A 15,091-nucleotide genomic window follows, 5' to 3' on the forward strand; every position below is an offset into this window, starting at 1 on the left:
CATAAATACATGTATTTTATGAGGCTTATACTCTTATAGCATGATAGAAGATTGTCTATCTTTATTATATAAATATTAGTTCATCAATCACATGTTCACACTAGCACATGAATTTTTTTCAAATGGAGAGTATGTATTTGACTAATAGGGACAATTTTCAATACTTTTTTCTTTAATGTATTTGAACTAATTGTTCGCATAAAATAACCAAATGTGCAAAAATTGAGTAATCCTTATATCGTGCATAATACATCTCAGTGTATAATAGGCATTTTAAATAACGAGTGATTTGGTATCTTTTAGAGATATTATTATGCAATAACATAGAATATTCCAAGGGAATTCCTCCTTAAAAAAACAAATTAAAAGCAAGGATGAAATGCATAATGGGGTTTTGTTAGATGACAAAGAGCCCTATCATGATTGTACAATTGCTTAGCCAATTAGAGTGAGCCCATATGCCACGTGGGTGCAATTCAATTGGACAAAAGAATTATCTACGTGTTAAATCGAAAGAAAAATACTTAATTAGATATTTCTAAAAAAAAAGAAAAACGAAAAAAGCATCTTTCATTTCATCATCCTCCAAAAAAAACGGCAAAGGCCAAGAACTCTGCAATCCACATTCTCTCTCCTCACACTTCTTTCTCTCTCTCCAACACTTAAGTTCATCTTCAATTTACAAATGATGTTAATAGATTCAACTATGGCCATTCATTTACATTCATCTTCCACTCTATCTTGTAATTTCTTAATTTTATCTGGGAATTGTTTATTTTTTAGAGCTTTTCTGATAGTTTCATGCATTCTTAATTTATAAGTTATTAATTGGGATCCCAATTTTTATTTCTGGAAATTATTTCAGATTGCCGTTCAATTTGGAGTTCTGATGATGTTATGGGGGTCAAAGTTGCTGTTCCCTGGTAATTTTTAATAAAACCCATTGATTATAGTAGTTATTATTTGATTTGAGCTTATGGGTATTTTATTGAGTAAATTAACGCAATATTATTTTGATTTGTACATTTTTATATCTTAAAAAGGGCATGAATTTAATATGGGTTTTCAGGAATAAAGTCAAGAAATTGAGGGAAAACTTTGGTAGTTTGTTGAATAAAAGGAATGAGTCAAGGAAGAGCAGAATTCAAGCAACTGGGAAGTATTTAGGGTCAGGGTCAGATCATTTAGGAGAGAATGGCAAGTCTAAGTATCATCCATTTGAGGATATTTCGGATTCCGAAGCAGCCGATGCTGAAAAGGGTCAACTTACTGCTTCTGAAACTTGTAGAACCATCATTGAGGTATAATGAAATTGTTATGATTCTTTATTTGATATCGAGATTTCATATCTTTCCTTTGTTCCAATTTACTTGCCCCATAGCCTTTTGCAACTAATTTATATGCAAATTAAAAATTATATTAACAAAATGGGTGATTGAGTGTTGGACCCAACTCAAGAGAGTAGAGATTTTTATGTTAAGGAGATTGGGCCAATAAATTGTGATGGATGGAGTATACATTTGACCTTTGGGATGTCGAAGGAAGACGAAGTCATTTGGTTTTTGTTTAAGAAATGATAGAGAGTTTCCCAATGCCATCAAACTTTAGACCTAAGTACCCGACTATGATGTCTTCCATAATTGACCATCCTTGGCTAACTTTGTGTAATAAATTGTGCTCCCTAAATGTAGGTGTTGATATACTTAGTCTAATTATTTTCTACGTAGTATATACATCCTATTTCAAATATTCATGGCCTATATGGGCTTCCTATGGTAAATTTTGAATTTTGGCTTGTTTTGAGGAGAGCACTTGACTTGTCTCCAACCTATCTTGGTTCTAATGTCAAGTATATTATAATTCCTCCGTTTCTATTAGTTGACACGTTTAATTTAGGCACTCATATTAAGGAGAGGAGAGAGAAGATAAAGCAAGTGGGGTACATTAAAAAAAAAGGGTATAAAACTTACCCAAAAAAAATACAGCTAAAAATAAACTTCCTAAAAAGGAATACATGTCAATTAAAAAAAATGGAGGTAAGTAAATTATAAGCCCCACTATGCAGCCTCATGAAACGTCCCTCTTTTACTTGAGTTAAATCATTGCCCCCATAAAGGTCTCATAAGGGTGAATAGATGACTCATAGCATTCTAATAAGCTTCGACAAGTATATTTGGGTTTAGTGCCACATGGTCCTTATTGCTGATATTTATCACAAGAGACTTGATGTCTAGATGCGGATTACATTCTATATGATTTTATTGAAGATCTCAAGTTATCTATGGGAGTCCTAGTCTTGGTTTATGGACCTTGTCATGGATGACAAATGTTGGGTCAGAGTGGCATTGTAATCCTAGTAGCTTTCCTCCTAAATTTGTTAGATTTACCTTTGACCTTTGGAAGGAACCTCTAGCCAAAGTATAGCCTTGAAAAACTTAGAACTAAGGAACATAGTTTGCAGGGGGATCAATACTTTTCCTGAGCCAAAGGCCAAAAGTCCTCTGAGATCATTTGGTGCATGTTGCATCTCAAAAAATTTGCAAAGGAAAATGATGAAAGATCTCCTTTATTCATAAGAAACTCTTAGGGTTCCACTTGTCTATATCAGTATGTTGGATAACTAAAACCCTAGACTCCTTCGAGCAGCATAAAAAATTATTTGACTCAACATACCTGGAGTTGCTAGTTTTTTTTTTTTGTGGATGTGTCTGGTCTAGTGAAGTGTTTGGAAACTATGCCTTTACATCATGTTAGTGGGTCAAACAGCAATACTTGAGTCATTGAGTGCTCTTAAATTATCTCAGCTCTTTTGCTGACTACAACATAACAACAGTACAATGCATCCTCTTTCTTCAGTTCCTTGTTATGAACATGTTACTAGTGAACTTCTCATATCACCAATGACACTATTCATTCTGTCAAATAATAAGTACTTCTTTAGCCCACTTTGTACTCTAACACTATTCATACAACCCCCCCCCCCCCCCCCCCCCCCCTTGAATTTATATGCAAGGAAAAACAATCATGTGGGATCTTTTTAGATTTGTCTAGACATGTACTTCCATAATACTAATGGTCAAGATTATGTGTTGGGAAGCATAAAAGTCAAACTGTGTGAACTTTTTAAAAAAAATGAATGATTGATAAATAGATAATTGTTCCTTAAACTCCAAAATAAAAGTTAATTGTAGTTGCTTAATAAGTTCAAGATATGACTCAACACAACAGTCCTGACAATATTATTTCTCCTTTGGGGGCTAGAAGTAGCTAATTTTACTTCCTGTCTCTGGTTCTACACCAGGATGCAGCTACTTTATAAAGTAGAGGAGGGATCAATCAACTATCTGATGTATAATGAGGAGATTATTATAAAGGACATGTCTTTTTCATTTTATCTGATTGTGTGTATATTATCTCAATTTGTTACAGATTTTGCTATAATTTTGGTTGATGGGTCCTTTTGTTATCTTTTCTACTGATTGTCTGGCCTATATGTTGTCAGGTAAACAGCAAAGCAACGCTAATGTTTTCTGGTATGATTAATGATGAAGTTCATGAGAATATTTTCTGGCCAGATCTGCCTTACCTGACTGACGAACATGGAAGTGAGTTGGTATTGGTTTTACAATAATCTTGTTTAATAGTTAAAAATTAGCTTCAATCTGCTTATTATCTCCGAAGTGTCTTATATTTGGCTTGTTCCCAGATGTATACTTCCAGGTGAATAATGACGAAGACATTATGCAGTCCCTAACCTCGGACAACAACTATGTGGTAAGAATATTGACCTAGAGATGCATAGTGATGTGGTGGTGTCAATAAGAGGGGCATTTCTGTATATACATTTATTTCGTATTCTTCTTGAAATTCATGTGGATTCCGAAGCAATGATTAGAAAATGTATATTTCCCGAGCTACATCAGATCTAAGGTTACCTATACTGCCGTTTGTATCTAATTGACAAATTAGATAAAAAAAACAATTATAGTAGCTATTTTACCTTTCGTTAGGTGTCAAGTTTGTTTATAGTCAAGTGTTTTGATATGGTTAAGCTTTGGTTTAGATTTTTAAGGTAGCAGCACGTGAGATTTTTAAGTAGTAGTAGTAGTGGAGTCTAAAATGGTACATGAGCTAACTCTTAACAAAAGCTACATTATTAATCTTGTTTTCTGTTTAGGGTTGACTGGTTGAGACTGCTTACATTATGACCTTCCCAAAGCCTGCCAACTGTGAGGCCCATTTTGGAGGCCATTGTTATAATGTTCAATCTAATGCAGGAATTATAACAGGCGTTACATTTTAGTGTTTGCAGAAAGCCTGACACTTAATATTGTCCCATTCCATTTTTCGTGTTTTTGGCTTGTCAGACTTATGGTTTCTTGTTTGCAGCATGTCATCATTGGTCTGGATACCAAAGAAATATTGAGTGAGATGGAGTTGTCAGGTCCAGCTACAATTGATTTTGGTATTGAGGAAATTGATGAGGAAGATAGTGATTTTGATGAAGATGAAGACGAGGGTGAAGATGATGACGACGATGAGTTTGACGGGGTGAGAACTATTTGCTATTTGGCTTCATATGTGCCTCGAGTACTATTTCTATAACAGCAATCTGTATCTGATGGTATGACATCCTTCTTGCATTTGATCTGTCTTTTGAAGGATTGGGTTGATATTCTTGAAGTTGAAGAAGATCATGTTGATTCAGATGAGTCTTTGGGAGACTGGGCAAAACTGGAAACGATGCGTGCTTCCCATCCTATGTATTTCGCAAAAAAGATTTCTGAGGTTCTTCTCAGTCTTTATCATGTTATGCATGATTTTCATATTTTCACTGTGATGCCTTGCAGTATTGTGGAGTAGATGTTGCTGATGTTTTCAAGATGTTCAAAATTGTTTATCGTAGTTAGGCAAAATCCTATTGGGTGTTACATAAGACTAATGCTGATGATTATTTTTGAGTTGAAAGCAAAACTTGGTACATTGTGAATATTGTCTTAACGAGCCCTATTTATGCGCAGGTCACATCTGATAATCCTATAGACTTTATGGTACAGCCTCCTGCAGGTCTGGCTATACAAGGCCTTCTGAGACCTGCTTTTATTGAGGAACGATCTGTCATCAAGAAGCACAAGTTGATTCAGCCAGATAAAGATGCTGACATCAACATGAATGAAAAAGCTGCAGATACCAATGTTGAAAATGTTGGTTCGGTTAATGGCCATGCTCATCCATTGGTTTCTCCTGAAGATAATTCTGAGTGGACTGGGGATTTGGATAAGGATAATGGGTTGTCTAATGGGACTGCATTCTATAAGCTGGAAATGATTAAGATTCAGCTTATATCAGCTTATGGAAATCAGGTATTGTTTCATGTCTCTACAATTGTCTGAATGGTTAGTGGGTCGTCAACTTGTTGCACACATGCACAATCCTTTGAAATTCAGGCTAGTTCTTGGCAGCAGTATTTTTTAGTGATTCTTTTTGTAATCACTGGAGAAGCCACCTAGATTTAGTGTTATTCCTCCTCCCCCCTTAAGGAATGCCATTAATTGTCTTGCTTAAAAATGGCTCAATAATACACATCACTGGACCCTTTTGGTTTTCTTGTTAAATAACATTTTCTTAATATGCCTTCATTTTGTCTTGCTTGAAAATGGCTTAATAATAACAATTGTTAGGATGTCTAGAATTCTAGATTGTAAGCTGGTTACCCCTTACTAGCTCAACTCCTAACTAGCTCAGATCTGCAAGAGTTTTTTTAGTAAGCCTTGCTGATATAAACCCCAACGCCTTCTCAGCTATTACCAACACAAATTTAGAAAAATATAAGGCCGGGGTATATATGTTATCGTTATCTTTCATCACATTGTAGCCTCTGGATTGCCTTAGGACCAAGACAAAGCAACGGTAAGCCAGGCATATTAAGACACGATAAAGAAGTGTGGGCCAAGGCATAAATGAAACAATTTTTTGCACCAATAAGCCTCTTGGGGACCCATGAACTCAGAAAGCCTCGATGTCTAACTTTGTTGAGTATGGTGTTCTAATTTGAAAGCTACGATAAACAAAATTGGGGTTTTATTTTTGTAGATTTTGAAATCCGGTGTCAAAAACTAAAGTGATGACCATAAATAGCGGTAGTCGGTCATAGTGGTGGCCATGAGTTGATGAAGGGAGATGTTTATGTAGCCCTTTAAATTGATAGTTTAAAGGCAAAATGATGACATGGACCAGTAGTTGGTCATAAATTTTTTGGGTTGGGTAAGTAATAGGTATGGTAAAATTTAGGTCAGGTTAATAACAAGTTGGGTTGAATTTATGTCAGGTCAATAACAAGTCTGGTTGATTTCGGGTCGAGTTTATAACAGGTTGGGTTAAATTAGGGTCGGGTTAGGAACGGGTCGGGTTGAATTCAGGTCAGGTTAGTAAAAGGTCGGGTTAAATTCGAGTTTAGACGGGTTAAAACTGGTTTGGGTCAATTTTAGTTCAAGTCGGGTTTGGTGCAAGTTAATTAAATTGGCCGTTGTAAAGCGGTAAGTCGGTGTAAGTTGTAAACCGGTAAAATGGCCGTTTAAAAGCAAATTGAATGGTTCCACACACCCAATTGGACTCCCGGAGGGTATTTGAGACCATGGTAAACATTTCGGCAATTTTTATTTCCGGGCGAAAAAAGTCAAAAAATTCCAAAATTGAAGGCTAATATTCACGCTTTTTGAGAAATTTTAGAGGTTTCGGAGCCCAGTGTCGAAAAGTCTTAAAATTTTATGGGATACATCTCGAGGTCATATAATACCTTTTGGAACCATATATGATCATTATTTGTTGTCATAAATATTGTGGTAGGCTTGAATTAATGGAATCGGTGAAAATTGTAAACCAATAAATTAGTCGTTTAAAGGCAAATTGGATGGTTCCACCCACCCAATTGGACTCCCGGAGGGTAATAGGGACTATGGTAAACATTTCGGCAATTTTTATTTCCGGGCGTGAAAAAATAAAAAAATTTCAAAATTGAAGGCTAATATCCACGTTTTTTGAGAAATTTTGGAGGTTTTGGGGCCCGATATCGAAAATTATTAATATTTTAGGGGATAAATCTCGAGGTCATATAATGCCGTTTGGAACCATATATGATCATTATATGTTGTCATAAATGTTCGTAGTAGGCTTGTGGCCTTGAGTTAATGTAATCCGTGCAAGTTGTAAACCGGTAATTAAACTGGCCGTTTAAAGGCAAATTAGATGGTTCCACCAACCCAATTGGACTCCTGGAGGGTATTAGGGACCATGGTAAACATTTCAGCAATTTTTATTTTCTAGCAAAAAAAAGTCAAAAATTTCGGTAAATTGAAGGCTTAATGTCCACACTTTTTGAGAAATTTTAGAGGTTTCGAGGCCCAATGTTGCAAAGTATTGAGAATTTAGGGAATACATCTAGGGGTCATATAATGCCGTTTGGAATCATATATGATCATTATATGTTGTCATAGATGTTAGTGGTAGGCCTGAGTTAATGAAATCGGTGCAAGTTGTAAATCGGTAAATTGGTAGTTTAAAGGCAAATTGGATGGTTTCAGCCACCCAATTGGACTCACGGAGAATATTAGGGACCATGATAAACATTTCGGCAATTTTTTTTTTCGTGCTAAAAACAAGTCAAATAATTTAAAAAATTGAAGGCTTATATCCATGATTTTTGAGAAATTTTTGGGGTTGGGTACAGTGTCGAAAAACCTTCAGGGTCATAAAATGTCGTTTGGAACCATATATGATCATTATATGTTGTTAAAGATGTTAGTGGTAGGCTTGAGTTAACGAAATCGGTGCAAGTTTTAAACTAGTAAATTGGCCGTTTAAAGGCAAATTGGATGGTTCCACCCATCCAATTGGACTCCCGGAGGATATTAGGGACCAGTAATATTTCGGCAATTTTTCATTTCGAGCGATAAAAAGTCAAGAAATTACAAAATTTAAGACTAAGATCCATGTTTTTTGAGAAATTTTGGAGGTTTCAAGGCTCGGTGTCGAAAACCCTTAAAATTTTAGGGGATACATCTCGGGGTCATATACTGTCGCTTGGAACCATTTATGATCATTATATGTTGTCATAAATGTTCGTAGTAGGCTTGATTTAATGAAACCGGTGCAAGTTTTAAACCGATAAATTGGCCGTTAAAAGGCAAATTGGATGATACACCCACCCAATTGGACCCCCAGAGGGTATAAGGGACCATGGTAAAAATTTCGGCAATTTTTATTTCCGGGCAAAAAAAAGTCAAAAAAATTCCAAAATTGAAGGCTTATATCCACGCTTTTTGAGAAATTTTTGAGGTTGGGTACGTTGTCAAAAAAACCTTGAGATTTTAGGGAATACATCTCGAGGTCATAAAATGTCGTTTGGAACCATATATATATGTTGTCATAAATGTTCATGGTAGGCTTGAGTTAATGAAATCAGTGGAAGTTGTAAACCGATAAATTGGTCGTTTAAAGGCAAATTGGATAGTTTCACCCACCCAATTGGACGCCCGGAGGGTATTAGGGACCATAGTAAAAATTTCGGAATTTTTTTATTTCTGGGCAAAAATAAGTCAAAAATTCCAAAATTGAAGGTTAATATCCACGCTTTTTGAGTAATTTTTGAGAATTCGGGGCCCGGTGTCGAAAAGCCTTAAGAATTAGGGGTTACATCTCGGGGTCATACAATGCCGTTTGGAACCGTATATGATCATTTTATGTTGTCATAAATGTTCATGGTAGGCTTGAGTTAATAAAATCGGTGAAAGATGTAAACCGGTAAATTGGTCGTTTAAAGGAAAATTGAATGGTTCCACCCTTCCAATTGGCCTCCCGAAGGGTATTAGGGACCATGGTAAACGTTTTAGCAATTTTAATTTTCTGGCGAAAAAAATGTCAAAAAATTCCAAAATTAAAGTCTAGATGCATGCTTGTTGAGAAATTTTGGAGATTTTGATGCCCGATGTCGAAAAGCCTTGGAATTTTTGGATTACATCTCTGGGTCATATAATGCCGTTTAGAACCATATATGATCATTATATGTTGTCATAAATATTCATGGTAAGTTTGAGTTAATGAAATCGGTGCAAGTTGTAAACCGTTAAATAGGTCGTTTAAAGGCAAATTGGTTGGTTCCACCCACACAATTGGACTGGAGGGTATTAGGGACCATGGTAAACATTTCGGTAATTTTTATTTACGGGCGAAAGAAAGTAAAAAAATTCAAAAATTGAAGGCTAGATCCTCACTTTTTGAGAAATTTTGGAATCTTCGGGGCCCCGGTGTCTAAAAGTTTGAAATTCTAAAGAATACATCTCGGGGTCACATAATATCGTTTGGAATCATATGTGATCATTATTTGTTGTCATAAATATTCGTTGTAGGCTTGAGTTAATAAAATCGGTTCAAGTTGTAAACCGGTAAATTGGTCATTTAAAGGCAAATTGGATGGTTCCACCCACCCAATTGGATTCCCAGAGGGTATTAGGGACCTTGGTAAATATTTTGGCAATTTTTATTTCCAGGCGATAAAAAGTAAAAAAATTCCCAAATTGAAGATTAATATCCACGCTTTTTGAGAAAGTTAAAAGGTTTCGGCCAGGTGTCCAAAAGAAATGAGATTTGATTAGATACATCTCGGGGTCATAATGACGTTTGAAACCATAAATGACCATTTTATGTTGTCATAAATGCTTTTGGTAGGCTTGAGTTAGTGAAATAACTGCATATTGTAAAACGGTAAATTGACCGTTTAAATGCAAATTGGATGGTTCCATCCACTTAATTGGACTACTGGAGGGTATTAGGAACCTTGGTAAACATTTCGGCTATTTTTAATTTTTGGCGAAAAAAAGTTAAAAAATTCCAAAATTGAAGGCTAATATCCACGTTTTTTGAGAAATTTTTGAGGTTTTGGGGCCCGGTGTCGAAAAGGTTTGAGATTTTAAGGTATACATCTCGGGGTCATATAATATTGTTTTAAACCATAAATGATCATTATATGTTGTCATAAATGTTCGTGGTAGGCTTGAATTAATGAAATCAGTGCAAATTATAAACCGGTAAAATCACCATTTAAAGACAAATTGGATAGTTCCACCCACTTAATTGGACTTCTGGAGGATATTAGGACCATGGTAAACATTTTGACAATTTTTAATTCCGGGCAAAAAAAAGTCAAAAAATTCTAAAATTGAAGGCTAATATCCACACTTTTTGAGAAATTTTAGAGGTTTCAGGGCCCGGTGTCGAAAAGTCTTGAAATTCTAGGGGATATATCTCGGGGTCATATAATGCCATTTGGAACCATTAATGATCATTATATGTTGTCATAAATGTTCATTATAGGCTTGAGTTAATGAAATCGGTGTAAGTTGTAAACCGGAAAATTGGTCGTTTAAAGGCAAATTGGTTGGTTCCACCCATCCAATTGGACTCCCGAAGGGTATTAGGGACCATGGTAAACATTTCGGCAATTTTTATTTCCGGACGAACAAAAGTAAAAAAATTCCAAAATTGAAATCAACGCTTTTTGAAAAATTTGGGATGTTTCGAGGCCTGGTGTAAAAAAGTTTTTAAATTTAAGAGGATACATATTCGGGTCATATAATGTCGTTTGGAACCATATATGATCATTATATTTTGTCATAAATGTTCGTAGTAAGCTTGAGTTGATTTAATCAGTGTAAGTTGTGAACCGGTAAATTGACCGTTTAAAGGCAAATATGATGGTTCCACCCAACCAATTGGACTCCCGGAGGGTATTAGGAACCATGATAAACATTTCGACAATTTTTATTTCCGGGCGAAGTGAAGTAAAAAAAATTCCAAAATTGAAGGCTAATATCTACGCTTTTTGAGAAATTTCGGATGTTTTGTTGCCCGGTGTCGAAAAGTATTGAAATTCTATGGGATACATCTCGGGGTCATATAATGCTGTTTGGAACCATAAATGATCATTATATGTTGTCATAAATGTTTGTGGTAGACTTGAGTTAATGAAATCGGTGCAAGCTTTAAACCGGTAAATTGGTCGTTTAAAGGCCAATTGGTTGGTTCTACCCACCCAATTAGATTCCCGGAGGGTATTAGGGACCATGGTAAACATTTCGGCAATTTTTATTTTCGGGCGAAAAAAAAGTTAAAAAATTCAAATATTGAAGGCTATTATCCACGCTTTTTGAGAATTTTTGGAGTCTTCGGGGCCCGGTGTCGAAAGTCTTTAAATTCTAGGAAATACATCTCGGGGTTATATAATGTTGTTGGAACCATATATGATCATTATTTGTTGTCATAAATGTTTGTGGTAGGTTTGAATTAATGAAATCGGTGTAAGTTGTTAACCGGTAAATTGTTCATTTAAAGACAAATTGGATGGTTTCACCCACCCAGAGGGTATTTGGGACCATTGTAAACATTTCGGAAATTTTTATATACGGGCGAAAAAAAGTCAAAAAATTCCAAAATTGAAGGCTAATATCCACGCTTTTTGAGAAATTTCGAATGGTTTGGGGCCCTGTGTCGAAAAGCATTATGATTTTAGAGGATACATCTCGGGGTCATATAATGCCGTTTGGATCCACATATGACCATTATATGTTGTCTTAAATGTTCGTGGTAAGCTTGAGTTAATGAAATCGGTGCAAGTTGTAAACCGGTAAATTGTTCGATTAAAGGCAATTGGATGGTTCCACCCATCGAATTGGGCTCTCGGATGTTATTAGGGACCATGGTAAACATTTCGTCTATTTTTATTTACGGTTGAAAAAAAGTCAAAAAATTCCAAAATTGAAGGCTAATATCCACGTTTTTTGAGAAATTTTGGAAGTTTCGGACTTTCAACCACCCAAATGACATCTCGGGGGATGTACCTTGTTCTCTTTCTTTTTTGACCTCCAAAAAGTCCAAAATTATCCGAAGGCATCCATATTTTCAAACCCATTTTTTGAACTCTTTCCAAAATTGAAGTGAATATGTGGGGTGCCTCAAGTTCATAAATGTTGGTTTGAAACCATAACAAGCCACTAGTTGGTCAAAAAAGGCCTATGATTGCCTTGAGTTTATGAAGGGAGATGTGTATGTAACCGGATTAATTGATCGTTTAAAGGCAAAACAGATGGTTCCAACCGCCCAAGTGATTTCCCGAGGTCTCTTGGGGTCCATGGAAGCACCTTGTCCTCTTTCCTTTTAGGACCTGAAAATGTCAAAAATTGTCAGTTATATACTTATATCTATAGTTTTAAACCAAATTTTTGTAACTTCTTCCAATATTTTTGAAGTGAATGCGGGGGTGCCCCCAACGTTATAAAAGTTGTTTTGGAACCATAGCAGGTCTAGCAATAAGTTCTTAAAGTTCCAAGAATAAGTTTTGTTATTATAAGGCTATTTTAGTATATATGGATTATGTGTCAAATATGTTTAGATAGAGACATATAATGATTTATGTGAAGAAACTGAAAAGAAAATGGTTTACTTTAAGTAGAAGTGTAATGGTTATTGTTGGGAATCGTAAGTAGGAAAGCCTAAAAAATATTTGGGGACCCAGGGAATGTACATCATCAACATTTCCCCAATGACTCTTTATGGAGGTTCCTGTGATAAAGGCAATGCTATTGACTTAATTCGAGTTTCTGTGCAAAACGACTTTGTGCTACTTGATAATAATATGTGAATTGTTTACAGTTTACTGGCCCTGGTTATTTGCTCACTACAATTTAAATTTCAAGAATAGTGAATCTATGATTCTATTAGGAACAAATAACAATAATCCTTCATAGTATATTTTAAAGAATATAATAAATACTTATTGACTATTGACCTTAGGGTTAAGGTTTTATGCCCCGCTTTAAATAAAATTTTCTTTGTATTACTAACTACTGTGAATGTGCAATTAAAGGCTCTTATGACTTGTGAGAATACAGGAGTATAGGTAACAAGCTATGAAGCAAATATGAGGCCTTTTATAGTGCCTTCATTTCATATGTCAGCCGTGCCCATGTGCTCATATGAACTATATTAGTTAGGACCTTCACTTAACAAGAGAGAAATTATTTTATGAATTCTTGAAGGACCTTACCCAATATTCATGTTCCTTAAATGTTGAGAATGTGTTAACTTAAATACTTCCAAAGAAGATGGAAGTGCTGGAGTAAAGATGGATCTATGTTTGTTTGTGTGTATAATTTTTATTTATTTTTTTATTTTTTTAATTTTTTAATTTTTTAATTTTTTGTAATTTCCAATTTTACAAACTCCCTCTCAACCCAGCCTTTAAAATTAGATAGTTTGTTTATTATCTTTGTCGCTATGAGGGATTATTTTCTCCATTTTTTGAAGTATTTGCTAAAATGAGATCCTGGAATTAAACTGTGTAACAGACTGAAGTTGAGGTTGAAGATTACAGGAAGGCACACTCTGATGCAATTGCTCATTCAGCTTCCAAAATTATATCTCGTGTAAGTGCTGCAGGAGAAAAGACCACCAATGCTCTCAAATCCCTGTGCTGGAGAAGCAAGGGTCTTCAAGTAGAGGTGACATTTTTTTTGCTCATTTTCTCGTGATTTGTTGCACATACTGACAAACCGTTCTGCCTTGTAATCTAAGTTTGCTAGCTACATTAAGCTTACATCAGAAGCTTACAAGTAAGAATGCCTAAAATTTTGTGACAAAAAGCTGATATTACAGCTGGGCTGTCTTTTGCTTAAATCATCTACAGCTCCATGACAAATTATAATTATTCTCTCTGAGGTTCAATCAATCAATCAAAGCCTTAATCCCATAAGTGGGGTTAGCTACATGAAGCAAAAGTGATTTTAGTAGTTGATGTTCTTGAAATCAAATTGTAGAAACATGCATCATGCAGCCTTGTTTCCGCTCAGTTTTAGTCCCTGAGAAATAATGATACATCCTTGATATTGTGCAGATATTGTTTTGGATTGAAAATTTCTTAATGCAAGGATTTAAATGTGTACTTGGATTTGATTAGGGGATATAGCTAAAGCTGTTGAAATTGTTTTTCTCGCTTTACTTGGATTCTACCCTTGTTTTTGTAATAAGTTGGGGAGTTTTGTTTTTATTTTTTTTTATTTTTTTTTCATTGTTGTCGCAGGAGGCATCGCTTATTGGTGTGGATTCTCGTGGTTTTGACTTGAGAGTTTGCTCAGGAACGCAAGTACAAACATTGCGTTTTGCTTTCACTTCTCAGGTCCTTACCCTTGTTTTTCACAAGAGTAATCTTTAGTAATATTTCTGATATGCTGTTCTCACTGCCATCATAATATGCTTGCAGGCCACTTCAGAATATAGTGCTGAAAGACAGCTTAACGATTTATTATTCCCTAGAAGCAATCAGAAGGTTCAAAAAGTAAAACAAACCCGTAGAAAAGAAATCTGAAGTTGAATGATTTATAGTTATTCAAAATTTACCTTTGATGCTGGATGCCGCAGGTATATTTCTGTTTTAAGATCGAGCTCCCATGTATCTTAACTGAGAAGATCTTCATGTTGCAAAAGTAATATAATTTGCTCTATAACTAGCTCGAGCTATGTACAGCCCAATTTTCTTCAACATATGCTTGCAAAAGTAACAGTTTTACAGCAAGGTAGAGTTGATGTTTTTATGCTAACATTGTCAAAATTGTCATCAGTTGTAGACTGATAGAGAGGATAAGAGAGGAGAAATTTTTCTCCTCTTGTACGAGATCACAGGTTTCCCCCTTTTTTTTCATCATAGTTTTCTATCCACTCGGCTGATTAAAGAAAGAGTCAGGGGATGTGTACATTATCATCTAAATTTTAGTAGTATCAGATTCAATCACAAGGTTCACGGCACAACATATGGTTCTGAAAAGCTTGTTGTATGTAATGTTGATTACCAACAGTAGTTTCTGTCTGCATTAGTTAGTTTTGAGATTGTTGTTTCTAGTGTATAATGCTGAAATAACAGGTTTTAGTAATGGAGTTTTTTTTTTTTTTTTTTTTTTTTTTTTTTTTTTTGGAAAACATTTTAGTAATGGAGTTTGGTGGCTTTTATGTATGTACTACTTCATGTATTGTAGAATTTTGATTTTCA

General features: G+C 35.2%; 1 protein-coding gene across 1 annotated transcript; it reads left to right on the forward strand.

Annotated features, from left to right (window-relative positions):
- Positions 1–555: 555 nt before the first annotated feature.
- LOC145562747 (uncharacterized protein At3g49140-like) lies at positions 556–14,719 on the forward strand. Its single transcript, XM_081623121.1, has 11 exons — positions 556–743; positions 866–923; positions 1,070–1,301; positions 3,503–3,605; positions 3,707–3,774; positions 4,390–4,551; positions 4,663–4,788; positions 5,022–5,363; positions 13,398–13,550; positions 14,129–14,224; positions 14,309–14,719. Exons 1-11 carry the CDS (start codon positions 686–688, stop codon positions 14,411–14,413), a joined length of 1,503 nt encoding a protein of 500 aa, XP_081479247.1. The 5' UTR covers positions 556–685; the 3' UTR covers positions 14,414–14,719.
- The last annotated feature ends 372 nt before the right edge of the window (positions 14,720–15,091 follow it).

The sequence above is a fragment of the Chenopodium album genome, chromosome 10, assembly GCF_948465745.1.
Source record: "Chenopodium album chromosome 10, dcCheAlbu1.1, whole genome shotgun sequence".
Lineage (NCBI taxonomy): Eukaryota > Viridiplantae > Streptophyta > Magnoliopsida > Caryophyllales > Amaranthaceae > Chenopodium > Chenopodium album.

What these genes read in the sequence shown, in the direction of transcription:
- LOC145562747 (XM_081623121.1), top strand. Translation starts at nt 686, where the DNA reads ATGATGTTAATAGATTCAACTATGGCCATTCATTTACATTCATCTTCC. An exon ending in CCTCGGACAACAACTATGTG is followed by an intron (nt 3,775 to 4,389) that starts GTAAGAATATTG and finishes TCTTGTTTGCAG; the next exon opens with CATGTCATCATTGGTCTGGA. An exon ending in GCAAGGGTCTTCAAGTAGAG is followed by an intron (nt 13,551 to 14,128) that starts GTGACATTTTTT and finishes TTGTTGTCGCAG; the next exon opens with GAGGCATCGCTTATTGGTGT.